The sequence below is a fragment of the Triturus cristatus genome, chromosome 8, assembly GCF_964204655.1.
Source record: "Triturus cristatus chromosome 8, aTriCri1.1, whole genome shotgun sequence".
NCBI classification, from domain to species: Eukaryota; Metazoa; Chordata; class Amphibia; order Caudata; family Salamandridae; genus Triturus; species Triturus cristatus.
Genome location: NC_140591.1, coordinates 45,506,839 through 45,521,631, shown reverse-complemented (window position 1 = coordinate 45,521,631; position 14,793 = coordinate 45,506,839). Strand labels below are relative to the sequence as shown.

The window sequence follows — 14,793 nt, the reverse complement described above, 5'->3', positions numbered from 1 at the left end:
GCTTTAGATGAAGGTGATGCCTGCCTACTCATCCTTATTGACCTATCTGTGGCATTCGACACAGTAAATCATCCAGCGCTTCTGGAGACCTTGTCGAAGCTCTCCGGCATCAATGGCACAGTACCAGACCTAGCTTAGGACACCCCCGCGCCGCACGGCCACCAGCTGCTGCGTGCACCCCCCGCCTGCCTCGCTGACCCTGCCTGCCGCCGGCTGACCACGCCCCCTGCCGCCGAGCGGCGTGATCTCCTACGGTCGGAGCATCTGCTCCGGTGATCGCAGCTCTTTTGCCTTCTGGCCTCTGTGCCCCGTGATTCTCCTGCTGTGTGCCCCATTGTTTTTACTGTGTAGTGTTTTACTTCGCCTGTCCCCCTGTACTTCCTCCCCTCTGCTGCCCCGGTAACCTCCCGCCCCGCTCCCCGCTTCCCGCCTCCGTTGCTTGCCACGCCCCCTTTTCTTTCTGTGCCCTCCCCGCTCCCGCCTCCCAGCTGCTCCTCCCTCCCTCGCACTTGGCCATAAATGGCGACCGTGCGACGCAGGTGAGTGTGACCTAGCTTAGGACACCCCCGCGCCGCACGGCCACCAGCTGCTGCGTGCACCCCCCGCCTGCCTCGCTGACCCTGCCTGCCGCCGGCTGACCACGCCCCCTGCCGCCGAGCGGCGTGATCTCCTACGGTCGGAGCATCTGCTCCGGTGATCGCAGCTCTTTTGCCTTCTGGCCTCTGTGCCCCGTGATTCTCCTGCTGTGTGCCCCATTGTTTTTACTGTGTAGTGTTTTACTTCACCTGTCCCCCTGCACTTCCTCCCCTCTGCTGCCCCGGTAACCTCCCGCCCCGCTCCCCGCTTCCCGCCTCCGTTGCTTGCCACGCCCCCTTTTCTTTCTGTGCCCTCCCTGCTCCCGCCTCCCAACTGCTCCTCCCTCCCTCGCACTTCGCCATAAATGGCGACCGTGCGAACGCGCAGCGGTCACGCGCAGCGGGCGCGCCGATTGTGCGCCGAAGGCGCGCCAAAGGTAAGCCCGTCTGCGCCTGGACCGCGCCCAGTGCCAGACCCCCTGGCCCTCGCAGCCCCCAGCCCACCCGCCAGACGTACGACGCCGCCACCCTCAACGCACTCAACACCGGCCGACTCCCGGAATGCTACCGAGTCACCCCGAAACGCACCCACGGACCCTTCAGCTGCCGCTCCTGCGAGTTCACCTGCATCCGGACCTGCACTACACCCGCACCCACCAAGACCAAGACGAGCAACAACTGCAGCCACCTGAAGTGCATCCTGCTTAACACCCGCTCAGTCCACAGACACGCCGTCGAGCTCTGGAACCTGCTCGACACCACTTCACCAGACGTCGCCTTCCTCATGGAAACCTGGACGAACGCCTCCTCAGCGCCCGACATCGCCATCGCCATCCCAGACGGCTACAAGATCATCCGAAGGGACCGCATCAACCAGACCGGAGGAGGCATCGCCATCATCCACAGGAACACCATCCGCATCACGACCAACGCCGACGACACCCTGACAACCGCCGAACACCTCCACTTCCAGGTCCACATCAACCCCAAGACCACCCTCAGAGGCACCCTCATCTACAGACCCCCGGGACCACGCGCACAATTCAGCGAAGACATCGCCGACTTCATCAGCCCGCACGCCCTCCTCTCCGCTGACTACATCCTCCTCGGGGACCTCAATTTCCACCTGGAGAACAACAACGACCGCAACACCACCACCCTGCTGGACAACCTCGCTAACCTCGGCCTCAAGCAGCTGGTGACCACCCCCACCCACTACGCCGTCCCCGTCTTCTCATCCAGCAAGGACATCGCCTTCAGCCATGCCACCGGACTCCACTGGACGGACCACAGCTGCGTCCACTTCAGCTTCAGAAGGACCACGACCCACCACCACCAACAACAGGCTGCACGCAGAAGCTGGAACAAGATCACAGCCGACCAGCTCGCGACCTCCCTGAGCAAGAACCCACCCACCAGCGCAACGAACCCCAGCCAAGCGGCCACCAACCTCACGAAGTGGATCAGCGACTGCGCTGACGACCTCGCCCCCCTGAGGACCCCGCCCAGCAGACCCGGCAGCAAGAAAGCCCCATGGTTCACCGAAGAACTCAAGAGCTCCAAGAAGAACTGCCGAGCCCTCGAGAGAACCTGGTGCAGAGACCCAACACCGGAAAACATGACGGCCCTCAAGCTCGCCACCCGAAAACACCACCAACTCATCCACGCAACCAAGAAAACTGCATTCAAGGAACGACTGGACAACAACGCACACAGCAGCAAGGAACTCTTCAACATCGTGAAAGAGCTCTCCAACCCCAACGCCGGAAACAACGACATCACCCCTTCGCAAGACCTCTGCAACTCCCTCGCCTCCTACTTCCACAACAAGATCGCGGACATACACAACAGCTTCAGCACTCAACCGACGCACGCCACGACCGAACCAGCGCCCCCCACCGCCACCCTCCCCGCCTGGACCCAGATCAGCACCGAAGACACCGTCCGCACAATGAACTCCATCCACTCCGGATCTCCGACCGACCCGTGCCCTCACCACGTCTTCAACAAGGCCGATGCTGTCATCGCACCCCACCTGCGGGACATCATCAACACCTCCTTCGACACCGCTACCTTCCCGGAGAGCTGGAAGCACGCCGAACTCAACGCTCTACTAAAGAAGCCATCAGCCGACCCCACCGACCTCAAGAACTACCGCCCCATCTCGCTGCTCCCGTTCCCTGCAAAAGTCATCGAGAAGACCGTCAACAAGCAGCTGGCCGCCTTCCTCGAGACGAACGGATCCCTAGACCTCTCACAGTCTGGCTTCCGGGCCAACCACAGCACCGAGACCGCCCTGATCGCAGCCACCGATGACATCCGAGCCCTGCTTGACAACGGAGAAACAGCAGCCCTCATCCTCCTAGACCTCTCCACGGCCTTCGACACTGTCTGCCACCGCACACTTGTGCAGCGTCTCCGCAACGTCGGAATCCAGGAGAAGGCACTGGAGTGGATCATCTCCTTCCTCGCCGGAAGGACACAGAGAGTTCGCCTCCCCCGTTCAGATCTGAAGCCACCGAAGTCATCTGCGGCGTTCCTCAAGGCTCCTCGCTCAGTCCAACCCTCTTCAACGTCTACATGAGCCCCCCGCAGACATCGCAAGCCAGCACAACCTCAACATCATCTCCTACGCCGACGACACCCAGCTGATCCTCTCCCTCACCAACGACCCCGCCACCGCCAGAGCCAACCTCCACGAAGGGATGAAAGAGGTAGCCGAATGGATGAACAACAGCCGCCTGAAACTGAACTCGGACAAGACGGAAGTCCTCATCCTGGGATCCTCACCCTCCGCCTGGGACGACTCCTGGTGGCCCCCCGCCCTAGGCAGCGCACCCAAACCAACAGACCATGCACGCAACCTAGGCTTCATCCTGGACTCCTCCCTCTCCATGACCAGACAAGTCAGCGCCGTCTCCTCATCGTGCTTCAACATCCTGCGCATGCTACGAAAGATCTTTCGGTGGATCCCCACCGAAACCAGGAAGACGGTCACCCAGGCCCTCGTCACCAGCCATCTGGACTACAGCAACTCCCTCTACGCAGGAACCACCGCCAAACTCCAGAAGAGACTACAGCGGATCCAGAACGCCGCAGCACGACTCATCCTGGACATCCCCCGTCGCTGTCACATCTCCGAACACCTGAGAGACCTGCACTGGCTCCCGGTCAACAAGAGAATCACCTTCCGTCTCCTCACCCACGCTCACAAAGCCCTACACAACCAAGGACCAGGATACCTCAACAGCCGCCTCAACTTCTACGCGCCCAAACGCCAGCTTCGATCGACCGTCCACGCCCTCGCCGCCGTCCCCCGAATCCGAAGAGCCACCACAGGGGGACGGTCCTTCTCCTACCTCGCCGCCAAGACATGGAACTCCCTCCCGACCCACCTCCGCCAGAGCCAGGACCACCTCACCTTCAGGAAGCAGCTCAAGACCTGGCTGTTCGAGCAGTAGCGGACCCCCCTCCCCTAGCGCCTTGAGACCCTCTGGGTTAGTAGCACGCTATATAAATGCATTGATTGATTGATTGATTGATTAAAATGGTTCACCTCCTTCCTTCAACACCGCTTGCAACAAATTAAAATCAACTCCAGTCTCTCGAAGCCAACACAAGTCACACTTGGGGTCCTGCAAGGCTCGATCCTCTCCCCGGCCCTCTTCAATCTTTTCATGGAGCCCCTCACAATTATCTTGAAAAAAGCTGGAGTGAATTACCACCTTTACACTGATGACACCCAAATCTATTTCAAAATCAAGTCTCCCAGCGACATCCAACACCTCAATGCCACTCTAACCGAGATCCAAACTTGCTTCAACGCTAACCACTTAAAGCTCAACCCAGATAAAACAGAACTAATCCTATTGTCTCCAAAAAGCAACCATCGTCCAATCCAAGAGTGGCTCAAGAATCTGGTCGCCCTAAACTGCCCCATCGTCCTATCCAACTCAGTTAAATCTCTAGGCATCACCCTTGACAAGAACTTATCTTTGGAGGCCCACATCAAAAACTCTGCAAAAAGTGCTCTTCTCTCTCTAAAGCACCTCAAGAAATTGAAACCTTTTCTTCCCCATGATGACCTCAAGACAGTAGTCCAATCCCTAGTTCTCTCTAAAATCACTACGGGAATGCCATCCTCACAGGGACTCCAAAAGCTCACCTAGTCCCTCTAAGGGCAGTGTTGAACATGGCCGCTCGACTCGTATCGGGAGTAAAAAGATTTGATCACATCACTCCAGCTCTCAACTCCCTCAACTGGCTTCCCATGGAAGGGAGGTGTATTTACAAACTGGCCTGCATCACACACAAAACCCTTCACTCTCCGGCCCCTAACTACCTGAACAACAAACTAGTAAGAATAGGTCAATCCAGAACGCTGAGAAGCTCCAACTCATTCCTCCGAAATTGAAAAAAGAAAAACACACAATACCGATCGTTCTCTGGCAACGCTTCCAGGATGTGGAACGCTCTCCCTAGAGTCCTCAGATGCAACCCCTCCTTCTCCTGTTTCAAAAGGGATCTGAAAATCCATCTCCTTAACAAATACTTTCCTGACCAACGTCAACTAACCTAGACTTCAATATCCGAGTTTACTCCTCTCTCTTGACATTCAAGGATAGTTGGTGACTACGGACTGTGTTAACCACCTTATCTTCCATGCTGTATTTTTTTTATCCCTGGTTTTGCTTCCTTTCTGCCTGCCTACTATGTAATGCAATTTCCATCTGTTTTTCTTTACAGTATGTATGTAGAGCGCTCTGATACCTACGGGTCAAGCTAGCGCTATATAAAACTTTTAAAATGAAATGAAAAAATAAATAAGATGGCGATACCTCCTCCTACTCCCTGCGGGTGATCTTGCGATGTTTGGTGCCAATGAGGGGTTCATCCAGGTCTCCGTTAGGAAGGCGAAATCTGGGGAGGTAGAGTCGAGTAGGTACCAGAGTTCAACGGTGTGCTTGCGGGCTGAGCGGGTGTTGAGAAGAATGCATCTGAGGTGGTTGCGTTCTTTCCTGGTGGGTGGCTTGGAGGATTGGATGCTGGTGAAGCTACAGTTCTGGCAGAAGGGTCCTTGGGTGTGCTTTGGAGCAGCCAGGCAGCAGGTGTGTGATCGTCCGGTATTGAGTGCATGGAGTGGCTGGCATCGTAGCGGCGTCGGGCGTCGTGGTGGCCAGGGGTTCTTGCGCTATAGGTGGTCCGGGCGCAGATGGGCTTGCCTTAGGCACGCCAGCTGCGCGGCAACGCAGCAGCTGCCATATGAGGGGAGGTGGGAGGGAAGAGCAGCTGGGAGGCAGGAGCGGGTGGCGTATGGGGGAACAGGGGGGCGGGGCCGCAGGGGACGCAGCGGCGGGAAAAACAAAGGGCGGAGCGGGCGGTGGGTACAGAAGGCAAGAAAGGGCACAATAATGGGGAAGACGGTCACAGAAGGAAAGCAAGCACAATAAAAACAACAGAGCAAATACAGTAAAAAACAACGGAGCAATAGGCAGAATACAGAGAACAATGAAGACTATGCAGGGGCACGAACCTAAGCGAACAGCAGCAGCGGGCTCAGGGCAGCGTCACACCAGGTTGGGATTGTATTTTTGCCCATAACTGTTCTTGGGGTGGTCCTAGGAGGATGGAACCACGACCAATCATTCAGCATGATGTGCTCTTTGTGTTCAAGGCATCTGCTTAGTTCACTTCCTAGGTTAGCGAGGACACCAAAATCATCACCTCTCTCACTGCTTGCTGTATTTTTATTTTCACTTTTGTGAGATGACTATATGCATTTTTGCATGTAATGATGGAGTTACTTGTTGTTTAATCAAGGGTATGTGAGGTTTCGGTTTTATTAATGGGGATGAGACGGAGCAGAGTTCACTGAATTTTTGTTCAATTTCGCAGAATTCCGTGTAGTGGTACTCCGCCAACTACGCCCACCCTTACACTCTATACGGTGGACCAAAGGGAGCAGTGCAGGGGATCCCACTATTGGATCTAGGCGTACATGTAGGTGGTATACCGCTGAGTAGTGCGAGTAGATCCGAGCCACTGGATTCATGGCACGCCATATGCCTAATAACGCCCAGTGTGCCGGCCAGTCTGTGAGAACCTGCGAGTTGGACGATGCTGCAGTCTTGGACAAGGGCAGGAACAATCTATATTGAGCACAGAATTAAAGTCTCCCCCAGGAGCCTGGGGACTCCACTCAACCTTGCTAGAATATTTTGTGAGGCCTTCAAAAAATGTGGGTTGACTGACGTTCGGGCACAGATGGACCCATTGAGGATTGGTTGTCCATTGTGCCTTCCACTCATGAGTGCATATCTGCCTTCGGGGTCGATCAGCGCCTCTTCACTTGTAAACGGACCCCTGCTCTCACCCAGATGAAGGCGCCTCACGCATGTGCTGAGTAGCAGGTACCATGTATTTGGCCCCTCCATCTGTGCCGGAATCGCCCCAGTTCCACTTGGGACATGTGTGTTTCTTGGAGCAGCGCTATGTCAGTGGCTCTGTGCCGCAGATAGGCATAGATCGAGTATCTACGTGATGATGTGTGTATACCGCGCACATTCCATGTGACTACATTGATCTGTACCATGTTTCCTTCTTACATTTACCAGGTCGGCATTGAGGGGGCAACATGCTGCAGTTTCTGGCCTGCGGGGATGTGCTCCAGCTCAGTGTTGTTAAAAACAGGGTACATGCATGAACTAAACTAAGCATAACCATGAGGGCGAATTGCAAGTGGAAGTTCGTCCAAACTGTATTGCCCAACCTAGGGCTAAAACTTTGTCAAACTGACGTATGGCGTGGGTTTGTGTGGTGCGCTGGTGGCAGAGAGCGGTTTGCCCCTTAATATCGTGTTGTTGTTGTGTATCCCCTCGGCCTGTCCGCAGCACGAGGCGAAGGGGGTACGGGACGAGTATGCCACCCAACATGATGTTAGGTATGTGCTGTGCGCAGCAGTGTGTAAGGCAGCGCCGCGCTTTGCAAACAGTGACATATTCAACATATTATGTAACACAACATTTTGCCAGCACGGCAGGTACTTGCGTGGGTTATGTTTAACAGTTCACAGGAGGCCTTGGCAAAAGTCATATAATGTCATCAGCTGTTTGTGGTGTAACATCTGGCAATGGGAACTCTTCAGGGTCCTCGATTCTGGATGGCGTGGAGTCCCCAGTGTCCGAGAATCTGAATGGGCTCAAGTGTCAGTCTGAGTTTTGTATTGCAGTTCCCAGCATTGTGACCACTTGATGTGTCTCTTGCCTTTCCGCCCTACTCTGTGCTAGGTCAGGGGCTGCGGAAGTTGCAGCGGTTCCTGATCGGTGTCAACTGTGTCTGCTCTGACGATTTCTTTTCCTGTTGAGTTTTCTAGGTTCCTCTTCCACAGGCGGCCTGGGTCCTGTCAATGTTCCTGATTCTTCCACCCAGTCCCAAACATCGGTGGGTGAATCGAAGAAGTGCAGAAATCATTTTGCAACCATGCAAAGCCGAGCAGGAAATAGCAATGAGTAATTTAGACCCAGGTCGCTGAGCTGTCTTTTCACGGCTGTATATGCACTTCTGCAGTGTAGGACCTTCGCTGTGTAATCTGGAAAGACCATGGTTTGTCTGCTTCTAATCTTTATGTCGGCCAGTTTGCAGGTTTCGCAGAGGATCGAGTCTCTGTCTCTATAGTTGAGAAATTTAAACAGGAATGGGCGTTGGCAGGCTCCCGGTGGAGGTTTTTGTGCTGGGGCGTGGTGCACTCTTTCGACCACAAAGTGAGGAGACAGAGTGCCAGCAGGGAGCAAGTCTCTGATCCAACGCTCGGTATAGCCCTCCGGCTTTCGTCCCTCTTCACCCTCCGGAAGTCCCACGACACGGATATTGTTGCGGCGTGAGTTTCTACTTAGTCTTCTAGGTTGTGTACACGATCAATTAAGTCTTGGAGAGCTGCGGTGTGACTATGAGTAACTGGTTTGAGCTCCACAAGTGTTTGTTCATGGAGGCGCACCTTGTCCCAAGCTTTTGATGGTCAGCTTTCAGAAGGTTGAAATCCGAGGCAACACTGTTGATTTTGGACACCAACGAGCAGCGGGTCTGTTCCAACGCCGGTCCTATCTTCTCCACACCTGCTAGAACAGAGTCCAGCGTGGCATTTCTGTGTTTATGTCGCCCTCTGCCACTGTCGATTCCGAGCTGCCGGTGCATGTATTTAGTTGCTGGGGTCTTGTGCATAGGCGGCCCATTACTAATTGCTGCGCTGTCGGCATTCATCACCAGTCTGTGCAGGTGCAGAGTAGCGACCTTACTTGTACAGTAGGCCCAGTTGCATGGAGGAGCTGCCTACTCGATGTATGAGGCTGACAATTACCGGGGTGTATGTGTGCGACTTACATAGTTGTGTTTTATCGTCTGATTACTGCCTCTGCCTTGTGTGGATGTAGTTGAAGCCTAATCAAGCCTGTTTTTTTAATGGAAGGTAGGTCTTCCCTGGTGCCTGACTTCCCCATGTCCCAGTGGCGGGCTTGCTGGCCCGTGGGTGTACCCTTAGGTGTCTCTGGGTACTATTTGGCAGCTTATGTTTCAGTGCAGGGACAGGGCGGTCTTGCTGTGCACACTTCTTCTGTCTTCTTCACCTTGGCGTGGTGGGGACCAGCACGGTGTGGGCATGTATCGCCTCCTCACGCTCGTGCTAGAACTCTGCAGGGGAAGTGCACCTCTAACCTTCTTAAGCAGATGGCCTAAGACTAATCCGGCCTCCGGGAAAGTCTGCGTCTTGGCAGGTTCAGTGCTGTTTTCTACTTTGTCTGCGCTGGTCAGCCACGTGGCCTGGCTCAGGAGGTGTCTATGTGCTTCTGCACTGCTCTGCGTAGTCGTCCCCGCTCGGCTCAAGATGTAGTAGCGAGTTAGGCACTCTCGCATAGCACAAGTCCAGGCGAGGGGAAGGAGGGAGTCAGGGGTAGGCCGCTCACTTTAACACGCGTGCAACAGCCTCTCTCTATGTCTCCATAGCACAGTTACAGCTTATTTTTGCGTTCGTCAGGGGTCACTGAGGCACCTTGGTGCATTCCTTTCAGTCACTCACACTTGTTCACAATAAGAGTTGACAGTCACTGTTATGGTTCAAAAATGTTTATTTTAACTGTTGTGCTCTATAACGCAGTATACAAGCCACTACCAGCAGCATAACGCATAAACCTAAAACAGTTAGCATTGTTGCAATTCCATAGATTATGAAGGGGTATGTCATCATATGCAGTGGATTAAGAGCTATAATGCCTAACCACCCTCCCCTTGGTAAGAAGGAATTTTATTATATGAATGAAGATCTCTGGGCTTTGTCAGCAGACCCCATTCCTTAGTGCCTAGATGGTATTTCTACATCATAGGAGCAGCATAGCTCTTCATATTGGAAAGGGCCTTCTCCAAGTGTTAATTAGAACAAGCATCCCCGTAAAATCAAAGCACATATTTCCACCAATAGCAGCTGTGTTTGAATGTTTTGTCTAGGTGCTACGGACTGACCAGAACAGAATAACAAGGGGCATTGTTGATCAACCTTGCACATCGGGTTCAGACAGTTCTCATGTGAAAGGCACAGAGTCTTGCAAAATAAAGTCATGTAGTATGTTCAAAAGCAGCATCATGGCAGCAGAGCTCACGCTAACCTGGTAATGTTGACAATGACCCCAATGGCCATATGACAGTATGTTATGAAAAATCTATAATTGCTGGGTTTTATTTTGACTTTTCATAACCATAACCACCTATAACTGTTTATGCCTCTACTTTAATCTGTATGATGTTTCTGTAGTACCTTGTACTTTTTATTATAAGTTAAATTCTGCCCAATTGTCTAGTTTTCTTCTGCTTGATATGTTGCTTGAATTGTTATTCAGTTATTCTGCATGTATTCCTAATTTCTCTTAGTATACTGGATGTGTTCTATAACAATTTTGAAATGTACATTGTATGGCCACATGAAACCAGCACTTACTCTCATCTCCCCACGCTGTACAGTATTCTGAACATTTGGGTCAATGCTGTTGTCATTACCTCTGTGGACGAAGGATGGTTTACTGTAGCCATGCAAGTATCCTTAATGTCCAAGCCTCTGTCAGATATCATTTTTCAACAGAATTCTTGTTAAAATGCAGAATATTTACTGGATTTCCTCATTTCCCTGTTCTGGACTTTCTGATGCAACGAGAGATTACTTTTTTACTTGAATTTCTTACCACGTTCAGAACATGCATGTGGTTTCACACTAGTGGGAGTTCTCTTGTGTATTAGTGATATTTCTGTAACTAATATTTTGCCCCATTCAAAGTATTTACACAATTTCAGTCTATGGTGACTGTCATATGATGACCCTATGTAGGTAAAGACTTTTGCACTTAGGGCCCGAGTATGAGCTGGTTGTAATTTTCTGACCCATGTGCTAACCCCCGTTTACTCATCGGTTGGAATTACGAGTTTAAAGGTATTTAACGCATCTGAAATTTATTGGGTGCGTTAAATAGCTCAACTTTTGTTCAATTTCAGTAGGTCAAACCTGTAAAAGTTAACAGGGGAAAACATACGGTGTTTACAGTATCTTGTGGATTTTGGTGCGTTAAAGACCAAAACATGCATGTTATTCCCCATAAACTTGTAATAGGTGTTACTTATGGCACCTGATAAATAATGTACCAAATGGTATCAGTAGTTATCAGGGGCAATAAATAATGACAAATCGTAATCAGACCCGTAGTATATTAATATGATTTCTTTATCTCTTCTCAGGTGGGGTGATAGATGATGCTTTTCCTTGAAAGTGTTGACACTTTAAGTAAATGTACATGGTTTCTCTGTTGTAAAATATCTCAATTGTCATTGGATCTACACATGTAGTAAAGATGCGTGGCTTCTCAGATGTGTCAACAGATTACCTTTTTGATTAAAAGCTTTATAACATACAGAACATTTATATGGTTTCTCACCACTGTGAATCCTCTGATGTATCGTCAGGTTTATCTTTGTAATGAAAGCCTTGTCACATTCAGAGCATTTATATGGTTTCTCCCCAGTGTGGATTTTCTGATGAAGTGAAAGGCTACACTTTTGGCTGAAAGCCTTGTCACATTCAGTACAATTATATGGTGTCTCCCCCGTGTGGATTCTCTGATGTGAGCACAGATGATCATTTCGACTGAAAGCTTTATCACATTCAGAACATTTATAAGGTTTCTCTCCCGTGTGGATTCTCAGATGTGAGCACAGATGATCATTTCGACTGAAAGCTTTATCACATTCAGTACAATTATATGGTGTCTCCCCAGTGTGGATTTTCTGATGTGAGCACAGATGATCATTTCGACTGAAAGCCTTATCACATTCAGAACATTTATAAGGTTTCTCTCCAGTGTGAGTTCTCTGATGTATTGTCAGCCTTTGCTTTATAACGTATGACTTGTCACATATAGAACATCTTTAGGGTTTCTCTCCAGTGTGATTTCTCTGGTGTACTAATAGTTCAGTCTTCTGAAAGAAAGCCTCGTCACATTCAGAGCATTTATAGGGTTTTTCTCCTGTGTGATTGCTCTGATGTCGCATTAGTTGATGTTTGGTTCTGAAACCCTTGTCACACTCAGAACATTTGTATGGAGTCTCACCGCTGTGAGACATGTGATGTATCCTTAACAATGCTTTAGTAATGAAAGCCCTCTCACATTCAGAACAGCCATAGGGTTTTGCCCCAGTGTGAACTCTCTGATGTATTATAAGCTGTGAGTTTGTACTGAAAGCCTTCTCACATTGAGAACATGTATATGGTTTCTCACCAGTGTGAATTCTCTGGTGTTTGGATAGGTCATCTTTTCTGCTAAAATGTTTTTGACATTCAGAACATCTATATGGTTTCTCGCCGGTGTGAATTCTTTGATGTATTATTAGCTGGCCCTTCGTGATGAAACACTTGTCACACTCAGAACATTTATGTGGTTTCTCGCCAGTGTGTGTTCTCTGATGTCTTATCAGTTGTGTTTTTCGACCAAAAACCTTATTACATTCTGAACACCTATATAGTTTTTCTCCGGTATGAATTTTCTCATGTGATGATAAATCACCTTTTTGCTTGAAAGTCTTGTCACATTCTGAGCACTTATATGGTTTTTCTCCAGTGTGATTTTTCTGATGTTGTAATAGTTGATGTTTGGTTCTGAAACCCTTGTCACACTCAGAACATTTGTATGGAGTCTCACCGCTGTGAGACATGTGATGCAGTCTTAAATTGCCTTTTGTAGTGAAAGCTTTTTCACATTCAGAACATCTGTAAGGTTTTGTGCCAGTGTGAACTCTCTGATGTATTATCAGCTCTGCCTTTGTACTGAAAGCCTTCTCACATTCAGAGCATTTATATGGTTTCTCCCCAGTGTGGATTTTCTGATGAAGTGAAAGGCTACACTTTTGGCTGAAAGCCTTGTCACATTCAGTACAATTATATGGTGTCTCCCCCGTGTGGATTCTCTGATGTGAGCACAGATGATCATTTCGACTGAAAGCCTTATCACATTCAGAACATTTATAAGGTTTCTCTCCAGTGTGAGTTCTCTGATGTATTGTCAGCCTTTGCTTTATAACGTATGACTTGTCACATATAGAACATCTGTAGGGTTTCTCTCCAGTGTGATTTCGATGGTGTACTAATAGTTCAGTCTTCAGAAAGAAAGCCTTGTCACATTCAGAGCATTTATAGGGTTTTTCTACAGTGTGATCGCTCTGATGTCGCATTAGTTGATGTTTGGTTCTGAAACCCTTGTCACACTTAGAACATTTGTATGGAGTCTCACCGCTGTGAGACATGTGATGTATTCTTAACAATCCTTTAGTAATGAAAGCCCTCTCACATTCAGAACAGCCATAGGGTTTTGCCCCAGTGTGAACTGTCTGATGTATTATAAGCTGTGAGTTTGTACGGAAAGCCTTCTCACATTGAGAACATGTATATGGTTTCTCACCAGTGTGAATTCTCTGGTGTTTGGATAGGTCATCTTTTCTGCTAAAATGTTTTTGACATTCAGAACATCTATATGGTTTCTCGCCGGTGTGAATTCTTTGATGTATTATTAGCTGGCCCTTCGTGATAAAACACTTGTCACACTCAGAACATTTATATGGTTTCTCGCCAGTGTGTGTTCTCTGATGTCTTATCAGATGTGTTTTGTGACCAAAAGCCTTTTTACATTCTGAACACCTATATGGTTTTTCCCCGGTATGAATTTTCTCATGTGATGATAACTCACATTTTTGCTTGAAAGTCTTGTCACATTCAGAGCATTTATATGGAGTCTCACCGCTGTGAGACATGTGATGCAGTCTTAAATTGCCTTTTGTAGTGAAAGCCTTTTCACATTCAGAACATCTGTAAGGTTTTGTGCCAGTATGAACTCTCTGATGTATTATCAGCTCTGCCTTTGTAATGAAAGCCTTCTCACATTCAGAACATTTATATGGTTTCTCACCGGTGTGAGACATGTGATGACGCCTTAAACTTTCTTTTATAGTGAAAGCCTTTTCACATTCAGAACATACGTAAGGTTTAGCTCCAGTGTGTGTTCTCTGATGTTTTATCAGTTTTGCATTGTGACTGAAAGTTTTATTTCATTCTGTACATCTATATGGTTTTCCCCCAGTGTGAATTCTCTCCTGTGATGATAAATCACTCTTTTCTTTGAAAGTCTTCTCACATTCAGAACATTTATATGGTTTCTCTGTAGTGTGATTTCGGTGTTGTAGTGCTAGTTCACCCTTTTGACTGAAAGCCTTATCGCGTTCAGAACATTCACATGGTTTCCAACCAGTATGAGTTTGTTGATCTATCTTCAGCTGTGCCTTTGTAATGAATTTCTGGTCACACTGAGTGCATTTATATGGTCTTGGCTCAGTGTAGCCTGACTTTTGTCCAATGAGAGAGCCATTTGTGAAAAAATCTTTACATTTGAGACAGTGAAATGTTTTTCTTCAGTACGATTTTTTTTGCCTACCATCAAATTGCATTTTCTAACAGATGGCTTGGTAAACATTGTAGATGTATTTTGTCTTAATATGCTGCGATCTTGATGTTTTCCTAATGGCTATTAACATAGAAATCTCTGTCACATTTAGAGCATTTGTGCGTCTCCTCCATAATGCACACATTATGTTTAAATAATGTTTAAATAATGAATTGCTTGTAATAAAATCCTAGAGACACTGG

The 14,793-nt window shown here is 49.1% G+C and overlaps 1 protein-coding gene across 1 annotated transcript; it reads right to left on the bottom strand.

The window, feature by feature from the left end:
• Positions 1 to 9,675: 9,675 nt before the first annotated feature.
• On the bottom strand, positions 9,676 to 14,076 carry LOC146799980 (uncharacterized). Its single transcript, XM_085620916.1, has one exon. The coding sequence runs from the start codon at positions 14,070 to 14,072 to the stop codon at positions 12,030 to 12,032; it is 2,043 nt and encodes a 680-aa protein (XP_085477042.1). The 5' UTR covers positions 14,073 to 14,076; the 3' UTR covers positions 9,676 to 12,029.
• Positions 14,077 to 14,793: the final 717 nt, after the last annotated feature.

Excerpts from the sequence above, each read along its gene's own strand:
- LOC146799980 (XM_085620916.1), bottom strand. The coding sequence starts at position 14,072 with ATGTCTCACACCGGTGAGAAACCATATAAATGTTCTGAATGTGAGAAG.